Consider the following 16508-nt stretch of genomic DNA (forward strand, 5'->3'; position numbering starts at 1 on the left):
CGAGGACCGGGTCTGCGGACCCCAGACACTGCCTCACCCCACCCTCCCGCCTACCCACTGCCTGCCGAGCCGCCCTTTCCGCTCGCTCAGAACCGCGGGAGAAGGGAATCCGCCTCCGTCCTCCCTTCCCGGGCCAAAGGACCCCGCCCCGGCCCGCCCCCGGCCCCACCCCGTGCTGGGACGTCATAAAAAAGACCCCAAAAGCTCAGCGGCCCGTGCCGGGACGACGCAGCCCAACCCTGCCCGCCTCCCCGCGCACAGGCGTCCTGGGTGCTAGTCCGAGAGGGGTGCGGCGGCGGCTTCCCGGGGGTCGAAAGCTCCAAGGCGCCTGCGCGCTCGGCACCCCCCCCCCCCACCCGCGGTTGCGCCTGCGCGCTCGGCGGGCCGGGGGCGGGGACTCCACTTCCCGGCGTGCCCCGCGGGCGGGCGCGCAGGTGCGGTCCGGGCCCGGCCTCCGCGCGCAGGCGCAGGCGGGGGGCGGGGGGGAGGGGGGCCGGCGGCGGCGCGCAGGCGCAGCGTGGGGCGGGGCGCGCGGGTCAGGCCGAGGCGAGCGCCGGGCGGGCGGCGGTGCCAGAGCGAGTGGAGCGCTCAGGGGGCCCGAGCGGCGGCGGCGGCGGCGGCGGTGGCGTAGAAGAGGAAGGCGGCGGCGGCGGCCCCAGCCCCGGCGCCTCCCCGGCCGGCGCGCGGCCCGGCCCGTCCCGCGCCTCCGCGGCGGCCCCACGGCCCAGCGCGCCCGCGACCCCGGGCCCCGCCGCCGCCGCCGCCGCCGCCGCCATGGCCCGGCCGCTGGTGCCCAGCTCGCAGAAGGCTCTGCTGCTCGAGCTCAAGGGGCTGCAGGAGGAGCCGGTGGAGGGCTTCCGGGTGACCCTGGTGGACGAGGGCGACCTGTACAACTGGGAGGTGGCCATCTTCGGGCCCCCCAACACCTACTACGAGGGCGGCTACTTCAAGGTGAGCCCGCGGCTCGCAGTCCCGGTTCCCACCCGGCCTCTGTGCCCGCGGCGGTCCCCGTCTCCCTCGGTCTAGCTGGTGGTTCTCTCGGCCACCCCTTCCGTCCCTGGAAGCAGCTCCAGGCCCCCGCCTTCCCAGCCGGTCTGCTGGATCCCCGGAGAGAGGGCTCGGGGCGCTCCCTGTTTGTTTGGGTGTGGGGCTCGTGCTTACCTCAGCCTCTGGCGGACCCGGGCCCTCAGCTGCCTTCCCCGCCCCCTGCCCGGAGGAGACAAAGAGCCTCCCCAGACCTAGCAAGCTCTATTGTTGGGGAGCACGGGGTTGGGGAAGGGAGGGAGGGAGGCCAGACTGGGGGGGCTGCTCCGCCACTTGTTTGGGTTCCAACAAAGGCTCAGATGGGGCCTTGCCAGCTGGGGCCTGCTTGGAAAGCAGCCACTCTTCCCGATAGCAGCCGGCCAGGCCCACTTGGCTTCCTCTGGAGCTTTATGTAAGTTGTTCTCCAGGGAACGTTGAGGCAAGACTGTGGCATCACTGCCACTCTCCACTTTGTCCCTGGGAGCCACACCTCAGAGAGCAACCCCACGGACCCGGGACCCTGGCCTCCAAACCTGGGGCCCCTCTCTTGCCGCAACTTGCTTTTCTCAGGTTTCGCTGAGCAGGTGTCCTTTTGGGGCTCAAATCTCACGTCTGGGTCGTTTTCTCTGTCCCCTGTTATAGTTTCATCCCGGGCAGTTCTTTCCTGGGAGCAGGGAGGGGGTGCTGGCCCTGGCACTGGCTGTGTTTCGCGCTAGTGTGACAGAAGATCTGAGCCAGAACCCAGGCAGCTTTCTTGATCTCTCCTTTTGAGCCCCCACGTGGCCTTGGAAGGACCCTTGTCAGATTGTAGGGCTTTGCTCTTTGAGCCAGAGGGATGGGGCAAGGGGTCTGCCTGCATGAGAGGTGGGGAAAGGGCCCTCAGCCTGGGAACACCCTCCCCCAGCCCTGCCAGGTTGGGGGGGGCGGTGGCGGGCAGAAACCACAGCTAGGCCAGGCTGTGGGGGAGGGGCGGGCGATACTCCCAGGACAGATGTCTGCGTTTGCACTTTTGGCTCCGGTTTTAGCCGAGCCTGCTCAGTGGCTGTGAGGGAGCAGCCTGGTCTGCTGGGGGTGAGTCCTGAGTTGAGATTCCCCTGGTGTTGGGGTGGGATGGGGGGAGGACTGTGGACCGCTCCCGCCTGAGTTGTGCATCAGCAATCCGGCCTCTTGCATGCGGGGACTGGATTTGGGGTTGATCACCTAATGGTCCAACTAGATCCCTCCCCGGCCTCCTTTGTGTGCTTCGGGCTGGAGGGCTGGGAGCTCCATTCAGAGCCGGAGGTGGAGTCCCACCCTGAGGCAACAGCGAGACTAAGAGACTAAGTGAGCTCACAGATCTGGAAGGAAAGGATGTGGGCTTCTGACTTTTGCTTCCACACTAGGGTTGGGGGATTGTCCCGTTTTTCTGGAGAAGCATGGACTGGGGGTGGGGCCCTGCCAGATTCCGAACACATCTGCCACAGGTTGTGTTGTGTTGTGTCCTCAGAGAAGCCGGCGGGGGACCCGGGGTGGTTTTGGCACCCACCCTGATCCTCCTGTCGAGGCGTGACTGGGTGGGGAGACCCTCTGCAGCAGGTGTGGAACAGCCAGACTGGGAAGTGCCTGGCGGCCACCGCCACTTCCCAGCCACTTCCTGCGGCGCCTTCCTTGTCCTTCATGGGCCGTGGTGGGCATTTGGGCAGCGCAGTGTACTCAAGGGGGTGCCAGAGAGACGCGGTTCAACAACCTCCTCCCAGCTTGCTTGCCGTGTATCCTTGGGCAAGGTACTTTCCTTCTCTGAGCCTCAGTTTGCTCAGTAGTGAAGGCATCTCTGGGGACGCTTGAGACAAGATGAGGTGGGACTTGCTGGGTGTTTGAGAACAGCTGTCCTCGGGGCCATCGCTTAGAAACCTGAGCCCCAGGTTTGCTCTGCAGTCACCAGTAAGTTACCTGCCTCCCAGGCCTCAGCACAATCACCCAGGAACAGAGGGACTTGTACATGCCCCCGTGCCCCTGCCCAGGAGGGTGACTCTCCAGAGATGGGCCTGGGAAGCTCCAGCAGAGGAGCCCAGCTTTGGCTCCCAGCACACCGGCTCGCCCGGGAGAGCCTGGAGCACCACCAGGACCCTAGGCCAGACGTCCCCATGTCTGGGACTGGGGCTCAAGCCGCAAACGAAGCTCCTTCACCTGCTGAGGCCTCGGCAGGCAGCCCTCCCCAATCTGCCCCAGGACCTTCCTGTCTGCCTTCCTGGCCCCCAGGATGGATGCTTGTGGGCAGAGAGCCCATCCGTCCAGCGCTGACTCATCTCCTCCCACAGAGCCCAGCCCACAGAGGTGTCGGGAATGATTGCCGAGTGAACACACATCTATTTTTAACCTTCCCCACAGCCTGGAAACTGAGGCCTAGGAGTCGACGCCATGCTGGGGGTGCACAGCTCCCTGGGGCCTGGCTCCTGGCCCCTCCCACGGGCCTGGGCCAAGAATGGCCTTGGAGTTGCCCTTCAGCAGCAGGATGGGGGCCAGGGTCCGCTCAGGCCACCCCAAAGAGTCCTGGGGGGGGGGGTCTGTGAGGGGTGACCAGCAGGGTCCAGGCGGTCCTCCTGCAACAGGGGGGTCTGTCCTGGCCAATGTCCTTGTTTGTGTGTTCATGGGCACAGTCCCTGAGCAGTGGCCAGCACTGGCTGAGCTCTTCTGCTCTCTGCCCCTCCCCAGGCACGCCTCAAGTTCCCTATCGACTACCCCTACTCCCCGCCGGCCTTCCGGTTCCTGACCAAGATGTGGCATCCCAACATCTACGAGGTGAGCCCACCGGGCAGGCCCCTCCCGGCTCCCCTGTAGTGGGGAGGGCACTGCGCTGCCTGGTGGCAGTGCTGTGGGCGCTGACCCCTCTCTCCTGTCCTCACACAGACAGGGGATGTGTGCATCTCCATTCTCCACCCCCCAGTTGATGACCCCCAGAGTGGGGAGCTGCCCTCAGAGCGCTGGAACCCTACGCAGAACGTCAGGTGAGGCTGGGCCAGACCCTGCGGGAGGGACTGGTCAGCACGTGGACCCCTGGCCCCCGCAGCATTCCTGACCTTGCTTCTTCGGGGCCTCTTCAGGGCCATGACTCGCCAGAGTACCGTGGCATCTGTCCAAACTGGCCTCCCACCAGGATACTGGGGGCCCCAAAGACCCCAGGACCAATTCTGCTAGCCTCTCCTCTCATTTCTTGGTGCCCCCTGCCCCATCCACCATGAGGAACAGCCTCTGGGAGTCTCGGGTCTGTGTCTTCCCTCCCATGGCCCCTCTGCCTGCCCCTGGGATCTCCCCTCCGTCTCAGGGCTGAGCTGCTCATCCTGAGTGGGCTGGCCTCCCTGCCTCACAGCCTGCACGTCTTTAGTCCAGCCCGAACTATTGTAGAAGTTGGTGGCACAGAGAGGCCTGTTTGCCCGCAGGATGCCTCGGGGATAGGGACATGTGGGACAAAGGTGGTCCTGGCTTCAGCTGCTCCCACGTCATGTTGTCCTGGGAGCTGGGCGGGCAGGTGGATGGACTGGGGGGCGGGGGGTCGGACCCTGCTGTTCTTGGGGCCTGAGACAAAAAGGGAGAACGAGAAGTCCAGTCAGATGTCATCTGCAGGGTTGGGGGGCTGTGAGGGTCCCCAGGCAGGTGCTGGCTTCAGAGTGTCCGGAAGCTCCCCAGTGACGCTTGGGCCTGGGCGTAGCCTGAGAGCCCAGCTCCTAGGTGGGTGGCGTGGGCCAAAGACGCCCTGCACCTGTTGACTCCCTACTTCCCCAGGACCATCCTGCTGAGCGTCATCTCCCTCCTCAACGAACCCAACACCTTCTCGCCGGCGAACGTGGATGCCTCTGTGATGTACAGGAAGTGGAAAGAGAGCAAAGGCAAGGACCGGGAGTACACGGACATCATCAGGTGAGGAGGGCTTCTGTGCAGGCCCACACACCTCCAGCTTGCTCATGGCCAGCAGTCCCAGTAGGGACTTGCAGCCCTGGGGAGGAGCCAGCCAGCCTGAAGCCTACACCTTGGTTCTTCTGCTGGTCTCCTTGCCCTCAACCTTGCCCCCCCCCCCTTTTTTTTTTTTTTTTTTTTTTAAGAAAATGGGTGTTCTCTTTCTCTGTCGCACGGTGAGGTGCCCCAGTGCGTGTCGCAGATGTGTAGCTTAATGCCTGTGAGATGTGTAACACGGTGTGTGCATTCACAGCACCTGTGGTGCACGTGTGTCGCGCACAGACCTGGTGGCACAAACATACAGGAGCCCCTGAGTGGTGACCGCCAGGCTTTAACAAGGGTTCACTGCGGTTTCTTTGCTTTGTAACTGAGATAGCAGAGACTCTCCCGGTCTTCCGTCTGCCCCCGCCCCGCTCTCCTCCCTCCTGGGGAGCCTCTCCCAAGCATCGCGAGGCCTCCTGTCTGCATTTTGGCCCCTGACGCCTATCTACAAACGCTCCGGGACCACAGTCCTTCGGGTACCTGCTCCTGACATCAACTCTGTTTTCCTACTTTCTTTTGGGGGGGAACATATGTTTTGTGTACTACTGAGGCCTGGTTTATGTCACGTTGTATCTTTTCTGCTCAGTGGTTTCTTGCTGTGAACATCATTTACATTTGTAATTTTGAAGCTTGGAATCATTTCCTAAAGGCAGAAAATGATCATGATACTAGTGCCTTTAGAAAATTGCTATCTTTTCTAGAAATTAAGTTTTGTCTGGTTAGGAAAGCGATGCATCACTTGGGGATTGGCCAGGACTAATCCTCCACCTGGCGGGTGGTCATTTCCAGTGCTCTCCCCTTCTGAATAAACAGGTGAGCACCCTTGGAAAGGGACCTTTGCACAGGATGGGCACTCAGCGGGCAGGTGCGGGACCAGGGTGGGAACCTGGTCTAAGGCTGGGTGTACACGCTGTCCGCTTAGGGCCTAGAGCTGCTTGTGCTTGACCCCCTTTTCTCTCTCCCCGGATTTGTGTGAGCTGCTCTGTGTCTGTTGTCCATTGTTGCTTTTTAATGCGGGTTTACTGACTCGTTTCATGACAGACTTAACCCTTTGTTAGGTTTTTCCTAGATACCCTTTCAGTTTGTCATTTTTTAAGTTTTATTTAGGTAATCTCTACTCCCAACGTGGGGCTCGAACTCATGACCCCAAGATCAAACATGCTTTTCCGACCCTGCCAGTCAGGCACCCCCCCTTCCCTGCCACCCCCCCCCCCACCCCGTCATTTACCTTTTAATTAAAAAAAATGGGTAAGTCATGTGCACACCTACATTAGGACCCAGCCACTTGAGGTCTGAGTATTTACCCAAGAGAAACGGGGGCGCGTGTCCACACCGGTACGCACACGAATGTTCAGAACAGTCTCGATTTGCCAAAGCTGTCAACGGCCCAGGCGTACAGCCGCAGGCAAGGAGGGAGCAGGCCGGGGCCTGTCCACGTAGCCTCAGAAAGCACGTTGGTGTCTGTCAGAGAGGCAGAATGTAAAAGACACAGCAGAACCTCCGGGGGTGAGGGGTATGTTTGCGACCTCGCTTGTGGGGCAGCGTCTCAGGACATATGTGGGTCAAAACTCACCGCCACGCACTTTAAGTTGCCACAGTTCACACAGACGAAGCCCCAGAAACAACTGTGTGCTGAGAAGGCAATGCGTTCACGATAGAGAAACATACACGTCCTGAGAGCAACGAAAAGGAAGCCCCGTAACACTAACACCTGACAGTTTCTGTGTAGCCTTCCAGACACCCACGTCCACCACCACCCTGCCCTGGCAGCCGCTGATCTGCGTGCTAGAAACGTGGAGAACAGCGCCGTGCACGTGCACGGGCCTCACACGCTGTTCCGCATCATGTGCCAGAGCTCTCTGCCGCCTCGTGCTTCACGCTGGACAGACGCAGGTGTCAGGGGTCCAGAGCCGTAGCTGCAGGCCGTTTCTGTTGATTTGGGTTCTCTTTCCTCTGAGTAAAGTTGTGCCGGTTTTCTTCCGTAGACCTGGCCCGTTTTTTGCTGCTTCCGTGGTATCTTACGTGAGCAGAATTTTCTGAACGATTTCTGCAGTGTTGCGCGTGTGACCTGAGTGCATCAGAGCCCCCCCAGACCACACACACGGCCCCAGGGTGACCATGCGCATGTAGGGCAGCCCCTTCCCCCGTTTGTTTGTCCCCCGTCGTCGTCCCAGGATAGCTGTCCCCCGATGCCGGGCGGGGTCACAGCCTTGGGTCTGTGGAAGTGAGGAGGTGCTGAGCGGGGTGTCTGCCACGAGTGATGCTGGGTGCTCTGCAGGCCTCCCGGTGCTGCTGTGCGGGACCCTCATGGGGTCTCGGGGCGAGGGCGCTCGGCTCAGCTCCGTGGCGGGGGGTCCTGCCCACATGGCCTGTTCTTCGCCCCAGTTTTTCCCAGCACCTCCCACGTGGTGCCAAAATTAAAACCAGACTGTTTTTATCCCTGAAGACTCCCCGTGGGCTGGCTCACATGCGCCCACGTGAGCAAGGCTGTGACGGGAGCTTCTGCCCGCCTGTCCCCCCACCCCCGCCAAGTGTGTTCCCCGCACAACGGGGGCAGAGCCGGCTGACTTGGAGGGCCCCCCCCCCCCCAGTGGGGCGATGCTGCAGGGTGTCCGTCTGGGGTGTCATCTGTGCTGGGACGTGGGCTCTCGGTGTCCACCCTGCCACAGCTCATGGGGGCGCCACGCCGAGTCCCCAGGAGAGCTGTCTGCTCTGTCCTGGGCGTGACCCATGGCGCCTGTCACCTCCTGGGCCCGCGTTCCCTTGTCCCCATTTCCCCCTGGCGTTGGCCCTCTTCATCCGCTCCGCCCCTGTCCGGCCGGCACAGGCAGCTGGAGATCTGGTCCAGCCCCGCTCCCGTCGCCCCTGGTGGCTGATGTCTGCCGGCTTGAACCGCAATAGTGGCTTCACCCTCCCACGGGGTGCCGCCGGTCTCCATGATTCCTCTCTGGTGGCTCAAGGGGCCCTCCCCTGTGGCGTCTGTGCTCCTGCCTGCAGGGCCCCGAGGAGACAGAGCGGTGACCTGTGGGCCCGTGTCTCCCGCAGGAAGCAGGTCCTGGGGACCAAGGTGGACGCGGAGCGGGACGGCGTGAAGGTGCCCACCACGCTGGCCGAGTACTGTGTGAAGACCAAGGCGCCAGCGCCCGACGAGGGCTCAGACCTCTTCTACGACGACTACTACGAGGACGGCGAGCCCGAGGCTGAGGCCGACAGCTGCTTTGGGGACGACGAGGACGACTCCGGCAACGAGGAGTCCTGACAGGGCGACCCCAAGAATAAACGTACAGATTTTACCTCAGCAGCCCCGGACTGTGTGGGGAGACTGCCCCATGGGAGGGGTGCTGCCCGGCCCCCTGGGTGGTCTCCTCCCGGGCGTCGCCCTCCCTTCCTGCGCGTGTGTCCTGGGTCCCTTGCAGCCCGCCAGGTGGGGCGGGCCTGGGCGGCGGTGGCCTGAGGGACGCGGACCCGCCCGTGTGCGTGTTCAGCTCCTGCTGGCCGAGCCGAGACTTGGGTCTGCGGCTCGCGCTGACGGATTCACTTGTGGTCACCTCTTCTCTCTGCTTTGGTTTGTTTGGAATCTAAATAAAACGACTTTATGAGAAGCTCCAGAACCAACTGTCCTTGGCCTTCCCGAAGGACCGCAGAGAGCGGTGGGCCACCAGGCGCCCCATCCGGGCCGGGTCACGGCCCCAGATTCCCACCCGGGGCCGGCCATCGGGCCCCAGGCCGCCCCTCTGTGGCCGCAGCACCCCCAAGGAGTCCTGTGTGCTGGTGTCACCCAGGCCCGGTGGCTTCATTTCAGTGTAACCGTTAAGTCCAGAGTGGCCTGGGCTCAGGGTCAGACGGCATCAGGACTGAGGTCCCCCCTTGGGTCGGACGAGCACACGCCCAGCCTGACCAGTCACTGCGCCTGGGGCTCAGACGACCCCACACAGGTGGGGGACGGGCCAGGGTGCACACATCCCCACGGCGGCCTGCACACGCCTTTCCCGGTGTGCCCTCGCGGTCTGGTGGTGTTTTAACCTGAATGATGTTTCTCCATTAAAACGTGGAAGGTTTCACTCTTCATCTCTGGCTTTTCTTAAACCCGGAGGGAAGTGCAGGGCGGGGAGGGGCCCCTCTGGACTCAAGTGGTGTTCTCGGTGGGACTGTGGCGGCCACACCTGTTCCCACTCCTCCTGCACCTAGTTTGGGCCTCTGGGCTCTGTGGTGTATCACCAGCGACCCAGCCTCCGGAGTGGGAGCCTGGGCGTGTGACCCTCGCCCGTGTGCTGAGCAGGTGCCGGCAGGGCCAGACCAGCGGCTCATGTTTATAACCTCCGCAGGGCGCCGAGGCCAGGCTGGGCACTCCCTTCACCTCAGCCTAGAGGCGTTTCCGGGGAGCGGTGTGGGGGGCCGGCAGCCTGCACGAGAAGACCTTGGTGGAGGTCTGGAAGCGGACGGTACGGTGGGGTGGCCCGTCCCCGCCCCACCCTGTCCGGGTGTCCTCACAGCACGGCGGCACGGGCTCCAGCAGGAGGACCCCGGGAGCAAGGCCGCTTCAACACTCGGGGGTCACACGCACCACTTCTGCACAGGGCTGGACACGGGCGTGCACCCACCCAGACCCGAGGGGAGGGGCGCGGGCCCCACGTCTCCATGGGACTCGTGTTCCCCTTCATACCGTCCCCCACACAACTGCCAAGGAACCTTCTGCACAGAGATCTGACTGATACCTGAGGCCTTGGGGTTCACATCCCATAACCTATCTGCAAAACACAGGTCATAATTAGGGTCGCCCGGGGGCGCCTGGTGGCTCAGTTAGACGTCCCGACTTCAGCCCTGGTCACGATCTCACGGTTCATGAATTTGAGCCCCACATCGGGCTCTGTGCTGACAGCTCAGAGCCTGCTGAGAATTCTCTCTCACTCTCTCGGCCGCTCTCTCACTGTCTCTCTTTCTGAAAAATAAACCTTAAAATAATTAGGGTTGCCCAGTTAAATACAAATTTCAGAAAAACAAATCATTCTTACTGTATATATGTGTATATATGATATAGTGGGTATATATCCTGCGCAGTGTTTGGGACATGTTTGGAAAGTATCTGTTGTTTATCTGAAATTCCAAGAACTCTCTATTTTTAGTTATTCGATTTGACCATCCGGATACTAATGGAGCCTACTTCCTGGGGGTGGTTACGGCTCAACTAGACAGGACATGTGAACACACGCTATAAATGCTGATTTTTCTTGAACTCATCCCTGGCCTGACACACCCGACTGGGTGAGGACAGGATGCCACCAAATGGGCGGTAATGGTTTCCAGAGTCTCTGCACCTGGGTGAATTCATCTGCCTGTTGTGATCAGCTGTTTTGGCCACCTCTCCTTTATAATGACCCCTTCGGTAGCAGGACAAAATGCCCAACTCAAACTGACTTAAACAAAGGAATTTAATTGGCTTCTGTGAGTGACAAGGCCAGGGATTTCAGGCATAGCCTGATCAAGGCACTGGTTCTGTGCAGTCTCTCCCCAGACCTGTGGTCACCAGAATAACCGCTCCAGAGATGTCCGTGCCCTGATCCCGTAACCTGAGAGCCAGAGCAGGCAGGGGGGCAGGTCTCCCCTGGAGCCTTCACGGGAGCCAGCACTGCCCACACCCGGACGTGAGCCCCGTGAGGCCCGTTTCCTACTTCTGGCCCCATCGCTGTTAAAGAATAAGCTTGTGTGGCTTCAGGCCCTGAATGTGTGGTAATCCGTTAATCCGCTACAGCTGCAAGAAGAAACCGTCACTTGCCAGGCTCAGCTTCCACTGAGTGGCCCTCGTTCTCAGGTGTGCTCCTGTCACCTTGGGCCCACCCAGGCTGACAGGCTAACCACGGCAAGCCCAGAGGGTGAGAGCTGCTTCGGAGAATCCCCGCGGAAGAGGTTCCAGGCCACGGTCTTCATGGAGCTGACTTCCTGGGCACCATGGGAGCCCGTAGCCCCTCTGCTGGCCTTGGGGGCCTGTGTGCAGGTGAGTGGGAGCCAGAGCGAGATGGGGACGGCCCCTGACTGTCAACTTGAACCTCTCAGGAAACGGGGACTCGGGGCCACTGCTAGGCTAGTAACATCAGGTGTCTGGGGCCTCAGAGCTGAGGTAGCAACGTCACAGAAGGGGGTGGGGCCCCTGCCCCTAACCTGGCTCTCTCCCCAGGGGCAACACCCTTGAGATTCACATCACCACAGGGTCTGCCCCCCACTCCTCGCCCATACTGGTCTTGCTGCAGAAAGCTAGGGCCCGCCTGTGCAGAGCTGGGGGGCGGTCCTCATGCGCTCCGGACTGTGCCTCCCACCTAGCCACAGGGGCAGAGCTGACCCACGAGGGTGGCAAAGTCCACACCAGAGGAACCTGGGGCCTGCATGCCATGGTGAAGCCCCCAGATAAACCCATCCTGGAGCCAGCACCAAAGACCCCAGACTACACCGGTTCGGGCAACCAAAAGGCCCCTGTTGCCTCCTGTAATTGCAGAGTCTGGGAGGACACAAGCGCCAGGCACAGCTGGATCCCAGCGCTCCCAAGAGGCCCTCACGAACCTGCCGCCTCTCAGCCGTGGGATCACGAAGGCTGTCTCTCCTGGCGGCAAGGACGGCTGCCCCTCGGGTCCCACGGAAAGCGCTTGTTTCTAGTGCCGCTGGACCCAGCCTAGGTTTCATGCTGGTCTCTGGACAAATCACTGGTTGAGGCAGAGCCCACGCACAGGGCAAGGCCGGAGCCCCTGCCGAGGGGAACCCCGCCAGGGGCTTGGCGTTTTCGGACACACACCTTCTGGAGTTCGGGGCAGCGGTGGGAACAGGGGAAGACTGGCCAGACAGGAGCCAGGAGGGGGCTGCAGGCTGCGGGGCGTCCCCGGGACACAACAGCAGCCTTATGTGCAGCATCAGGGCCACGGCCCAGCACCCAGAGTACAACTGGCCTCCAGTATGGAGAATACCTTCAAGATGTTCAAGGTGCTGGGGGCAGGTTGGAGGGGTAACAGCTTGCATCCCGGGACCCCCTCCCCCAGCTTTCCCATCCTCCACTGCTCTCCTCCCCCCATCCCCACTCACCTACCCCTTCCTGTCACCTGTAGCAGGACCAGAGGCTCCTGGCCTTGCCCCAGTGTCCACAGGAGCCCAGTGCAACACGGCAGGCTGGGCGCTGACCCTCCGGGGTGGGCCCCCACCAGGGCGCTTCGGGGCCGGGCCTGCAAATGCTGAACATCCAGAGTGTGTAATTCAGTGGGTGTTCGTACATTCACCGGGTTGTGTGACCAGCACCTCTGGAACATTCCATCTCCCCGGAAAGCAACTCTGTCCCCACACAGTCACGCCCCACCGCCCAGCCCCTCCCCCACGAACCCCCTTCCGTCCGTGGATGAGCCTGTTCTGGACGTTTCACACACGCGGACTCACACCCCCGTGTGGCCTCTCGCGTCTGGTTCCCTCCCTGAGCGTCGTGTGTTCGGGGTCTGTCCGTGGGGCGGCGGGGGTGGGCGCCTGGCTCCTGCTCGCAGCTGAGGGACATGAAACTTTCTCAGTGGACGTCCACCTTTTGTGTGTGTCCATCCACCTGCCGGTGGACACTGGGGCTGTTTCATTGGCTGCTGTGAACTGCCTTGAAGCACTTGTCTGCCCCCACGCGCCCATTAGGACCGAGGTCCCCACTGGTTTTCAGGAAGCTATGGTTTTTATTGTTCTTCAACAGACATCCTCAGGTGAGACTGCATTTAGAGGTGTGCTCCCAGGCACCAAGCAGCTTCCTCTTCCTTCGCGCTGAGGCCTCGAGCCTCGTCAGGGGTCTGGCATGGCTCCATCTGGCTGCAGATTAGGGGAGGCCTGCCTGCTGCTGTCCCGGGAGAAGGCTTATCTCCCCCCGCCTGGCTGTTCCTTCCTGGCCCAGCAGGGCTCCTCCCCCCGCCCCCCCCCCCAACTGACCCCCAGGTGAACGGGAGGCCACCAACAGGAATAAGCAGGTGCCCCACCCTGCCTGCCTGGGGACCCAGCACCCGCCCAAGGTGGTCTCTGATGCTTTGATGACATAGTGTGATCTGGGGCATCAAAGCCACACAGCAGGAACTCAGAACAATGGGACTCTATCTTCCCACATTCTGGGGCCAAAAGTCAGAGATGGAGGTGGGCTGGGCTCCCCGCCTCCACAGGCTCCAGCGGGGAGGGTCCTTCCTGCCTCCTCCAGCTCCTGGAGGCCCCGGGTCTCACTTGCTTGTGGCTGTGTCAATCCCGAGTCTGCCCCCATGATCACATGGCCCTTGCTCTGGGTCTGTGCCAGAATAACCCTTTCGTCCGGATGTCAGCCATAGGATAGGGCCTGCCCTGTCCGCTGCTGGCCCTCTTCTCAGGCCCCTCTCCCCTGGGCGGCTCTGATGTCTCCCTAGAACACAACAGAGGACGGACCGCCCTGGCTCAAACCCCTCCCAGGGCTCCCTAACACCAGAATAAAACCTGCCCTGTCCTCCTTCAGTCACTGCCTGGAGGGGGTGGATTTCAAAGCTCCCCCTTTCAGAAAAATGCACATAAAAAACTAAGCTGAAACATTTTAGCAGTGGACAGATGGGTAACAGAATGAAAGTCTGATGTCATCTCCTCATCTGTGAGTTTGAGGGTTGTTTTTTGTTTTGTTTTGTTTTTTATGTTTATTTAAGTGACCTCTAAGCCCAAAGTGGGGCTTGAACTCACAACCCTAAGGTGAAGAGCTGCAAACACCTCTGACTGAGCTGGCTGGGCGCCCCTGAGAGGTTTTGGAAGAAAAAGCAGAAGGCAAATGAACCAGAGCAGACGCCGTGTCCTGTGATGGGGCAGGGGTGGCATGCTGGGGCTGAGGTCCTGAAGACACGCTGCCCAGGCCAGTCTGGTGGTCACTGGGGTGCAGGGAGGGAGCCAGCGGCACCACACGGCAGGACTCCGAGGCAGGACACGGGCCAGTGAGGCCTGAGGGGTCGGCAGGGGCAAGGTTTGCGGGTCTCCAGAGATGCTGCATCAGAGGACGGGCTCCTTGCCTTCTTCGCACCCCCGGCCCGGCTGCTGCACAGAGCAAAGCTGCAGAAACAGGCCAGAGAGCTGGGCTGCTTCCTTGCCTTTCTGTCTGAGGAAGACGTCCAGATCCGGAACCTGGGACCGTCCCAGTGAGGGTGCAGGCCTAGAGGCCAGGGGTGGGGGTGCGGAGTGAGGAGGGTACCCTGTGTCCCTGCTCTCACACACAGGTGGGCTGGACACGAGGTCACAGAAGGGACCAGTGCAAATGAGGGAAATGACAGCGGGTGATGAAGCTGGGCTGCTTTTGAGCAGATCAGATATAGAACAGATACATTTTAGCATAAGTCTACCCCAGATACTGCATGGGATAGACTAATACTTTTAAAATCACTCTTTTTTTTTTTTTTTTTTAAATCTGAAATTCAAATGTACCTGGGTGTCCTGCCTTTCTATTTGCTAAATCTGACAATGGAGTGGCCCTAGAAGGCTTCTCCTGCCCCAGGTGGGGCCAGGACTGAGCAGCAAAGGGATCCATCTGACCAGTGGGAGGAGACAGGGAAGGCTTTCCAGAGAGGGAACCAGAAAACTGGGCCTTGGAGAGGACACAGCTTGGTTTTATAAACAAAAGCAAAGACTGCCCGGTGGCCCTAATATTTCCCACGAGATCTGTCCTCAGCCCAGCCCAGGGAGGGCAGGAAAGGGGGCCGTGGAATTCTATCCAGGCCAGAGGGACTTTGAAGCCAGCTGGCTGCTTTCCGCCTCATTCCGCACGTAGCCCTTGAGCCCCGACACTGCCTCCTCCCCACTCCTGACTGGCTGTTCTCAGACTCGCAGCTCACCTCCCGCGGCTGCTGCCTCTCTGAACAGCCCGGCCTTCAAGAAGCGGCTCCAATCTAGAGCAGCCCCCCCTTTACCCACAAGGGGCAGAAAAGTTTCCCTGCTTCCCTTTCAGGTGCTTTGGCTGCTCCAGTGATGAACGGATGTAAAACAGACGAGCAGGAGAAAACCGAGCAGAAGTTTAGTGACACGTGTACTGAATGGGAGACAGTCGCGAAAACCGAGTAACACTCAGAAGTACGGAAGCCATCACCTTCAGAGAAAGCCAAAGATGACGCTGGGGGTGGGGAGTGTGTTACGGGAGGTGACCCGGAACCGCACAGTAGACGGGGGCAAGGCTGCGGCACATTCAACTCCTCGCCTCCCCTCCTTACAGGTTTCTGAAGGGACACACCCTTACACAGGGACTTTCCCTTGTGAATGTAAATGTTTCTTGCAAAAGGATAACTGCTGCTCGACTTTTCAGAGCATCTCAGGTATCTGCAGCTCTTAAATATCCAGTTGAAAACAATCAGGATGCAGGAGAGGGACGCGGTGCCTCACCCGGCTGTGACCGGCACTCCCTGATGGCTCACGATGGCCGGCGTCTCCTCATGGGCTTGTTGTCCATTTGTAGGTCTTCTTTGGAGAAGCGTTGTATTCAGACCCTTCATCCACTTTTTTTTTTTTTTTTTTTGATAATGATTTTTGAGAGAGAGAGAGAGAGAGAGAGAGAGAGAGTAAGCAGGGGAGGGGCAGAGAGATGGGGGACAGAGGGTCTGAAGCAGACTCAGTGCTGATGGCATCAAGCCCAACGCAGGGCTCAAACCCATGAACCACGAGATCGTGACCTGAGCCGAAGTCACATGCTCAACCACCTGAGCCACCCAGGCGCCCCTATTTGTACTTGTTTTCAATTGAATTGTAAGTGTTCTTTATATTGGATGTGAGTCTCTGATCAGATCTATGATTTCCCAGTGTTTTCTCCCATACTGTGGGTTGATCTTTCACTTCCTTCTTGGTGTTCTTTGAAACACAAAGTTTTTAATTTTGATGAAATCCTGTTTATCTATTTTCTTATTGTTGCTCAGGCTTTTCGTGTCACAAGTAAGAAACTACTGCCTAACCCAAGATCATGAACAATAGACTACCTGTTTTGTTTTTTGAAATTATTTTGTCATTTAACAAGGTATTTGCTGTGGGGACGCCCGGCTGGCTCAGTCAGAAGAGCATACGACTCTTGATCTCAGGGTCATGAGCTCAAGCCCCGTATTAGGCGTGGAGATTACTTAAAAATAAAATCTTAAAAAAATAGGGGCACCTGGGTGGCTCAGTCTCAGTTAAGCCCCCGACTCTTGGTTTTGGCTCAGGTCATGATTTGTGAGTTCAAGCCCCACACCGGGCTCTGCGCTGACAGCTCAGAGCCTGCTTGGGATTCTCTCTCTCCCTCTCTCTGCCCCTCCTCTGCTAGTGCGCTCTCTCTCTCTCTCAAAATAAGTAAATAAATTTAAAAAGTTTTTAATAAATAATCTTAAAAAATTAAAAAAGTATTTGTTGTAAAGCATGGGGAACCTCAGGATGGGTTTTCCAGACAAAATACAGTACAGCCAGTTAGTGTGAATTTCAGACAAACAGAGAATGTTCTTGCACAGCCACGTCCAAATGTTGCACGGGATACTTACATTTAGAAATCACTGGCTCTCCACCTG

At 59.8% G+C, this 16508-nt stretch overlaps 1 protein-coding gene and 1 long non-coding RNA gene across 3 annotated transcripts; one reads left to right on the top strand and one right to left on the bottom strand.

Annotated features, from left to right (window-relative positions):
- The first annotated feature begins 678 nt into the window (after positions 1-678).
- Positions 679-9061, top strand: CDC34 (cell division cycle 34, ubiqiutin conjugating enzyme). 2 transcript variants are annotated; one of them, XM_045491102.1, is made up of 5 exons: positions 679-951; positions 3715-3801; positions 3910-4007; positions 4783-4917; positions 7993-9061. In XM_045491102.1, exons 1-5 carry the CDS (start codon positions 775-777, stop codon positions 8252-8254), a joined length of 759 nt encoding a protein of 252 aa, XP_045347058.1. In that variant the 5' UTR covers positions 679-774; the 3' UTR covers positions 8255-9061. The 2 variants fall into 2 exon arrangements, with proteins under 2 accessions (XP_045347058.1, XP_045347059.1); XM_045491103.1 differs by having other exon boundaries at positions 762-951; positions 8041-9061.
- Positions 9062-10406: 1345 nt separating this feature from the next.
- LOC123604952 lies at positions 10407-12253 on the bottom strand. Its single transcript, XR_006715534.1, has 2 exons — positions 12061-12253; positions 10407-10744 (listed from the first exon to the last, which is right to left on the bottom strand). It is a non-coding gene; the product is annotated as an uncharacterized LOC123604952 (long non-coding RNA).
- Positions 12254-16508: the final 4255 nt, after the last annotated feature.

Source organism: Leopardus geoffroyi, chromosome A2, assembly GCF_018350155.1.
Source record: "Leopardus geoffroyi isolate Oge1 chromosome A2, O.geoffroyi_Oge1_pat1.0, whole genome shotgun sequence".
Lineage (NCBI taxonomy): Eukaryota > Metazoa > Chordata > Mammalia > Carnivora > Felidae > Leopardus > Leopardus geoffroyi.

Bases quoted from the DNA above. Each gene is read 5' to 3' on its own strand.
- CDC34 (XM_045491102.1), top strand. From the start codon at position 775: ATGGCCCGGCCGCTGGTGCCCAGCTCGCAGAAGGCTCTGCTGCTCGAG. The intron at 3,802-3,909 runs GTGAGCCCACCG...GTCCTCACACAG, and splicing joins GGCATCCCAACATCTACGAG to ACAGGGGATGTGTGCATCTC. The intron at 4,918-7,992 runs GTGAGGAGGGCT...TCCTGCCTGCAG, and splicing joins GAGTACACGGACATCATCAG to GGCCCCGAGGAGACAGAGCG.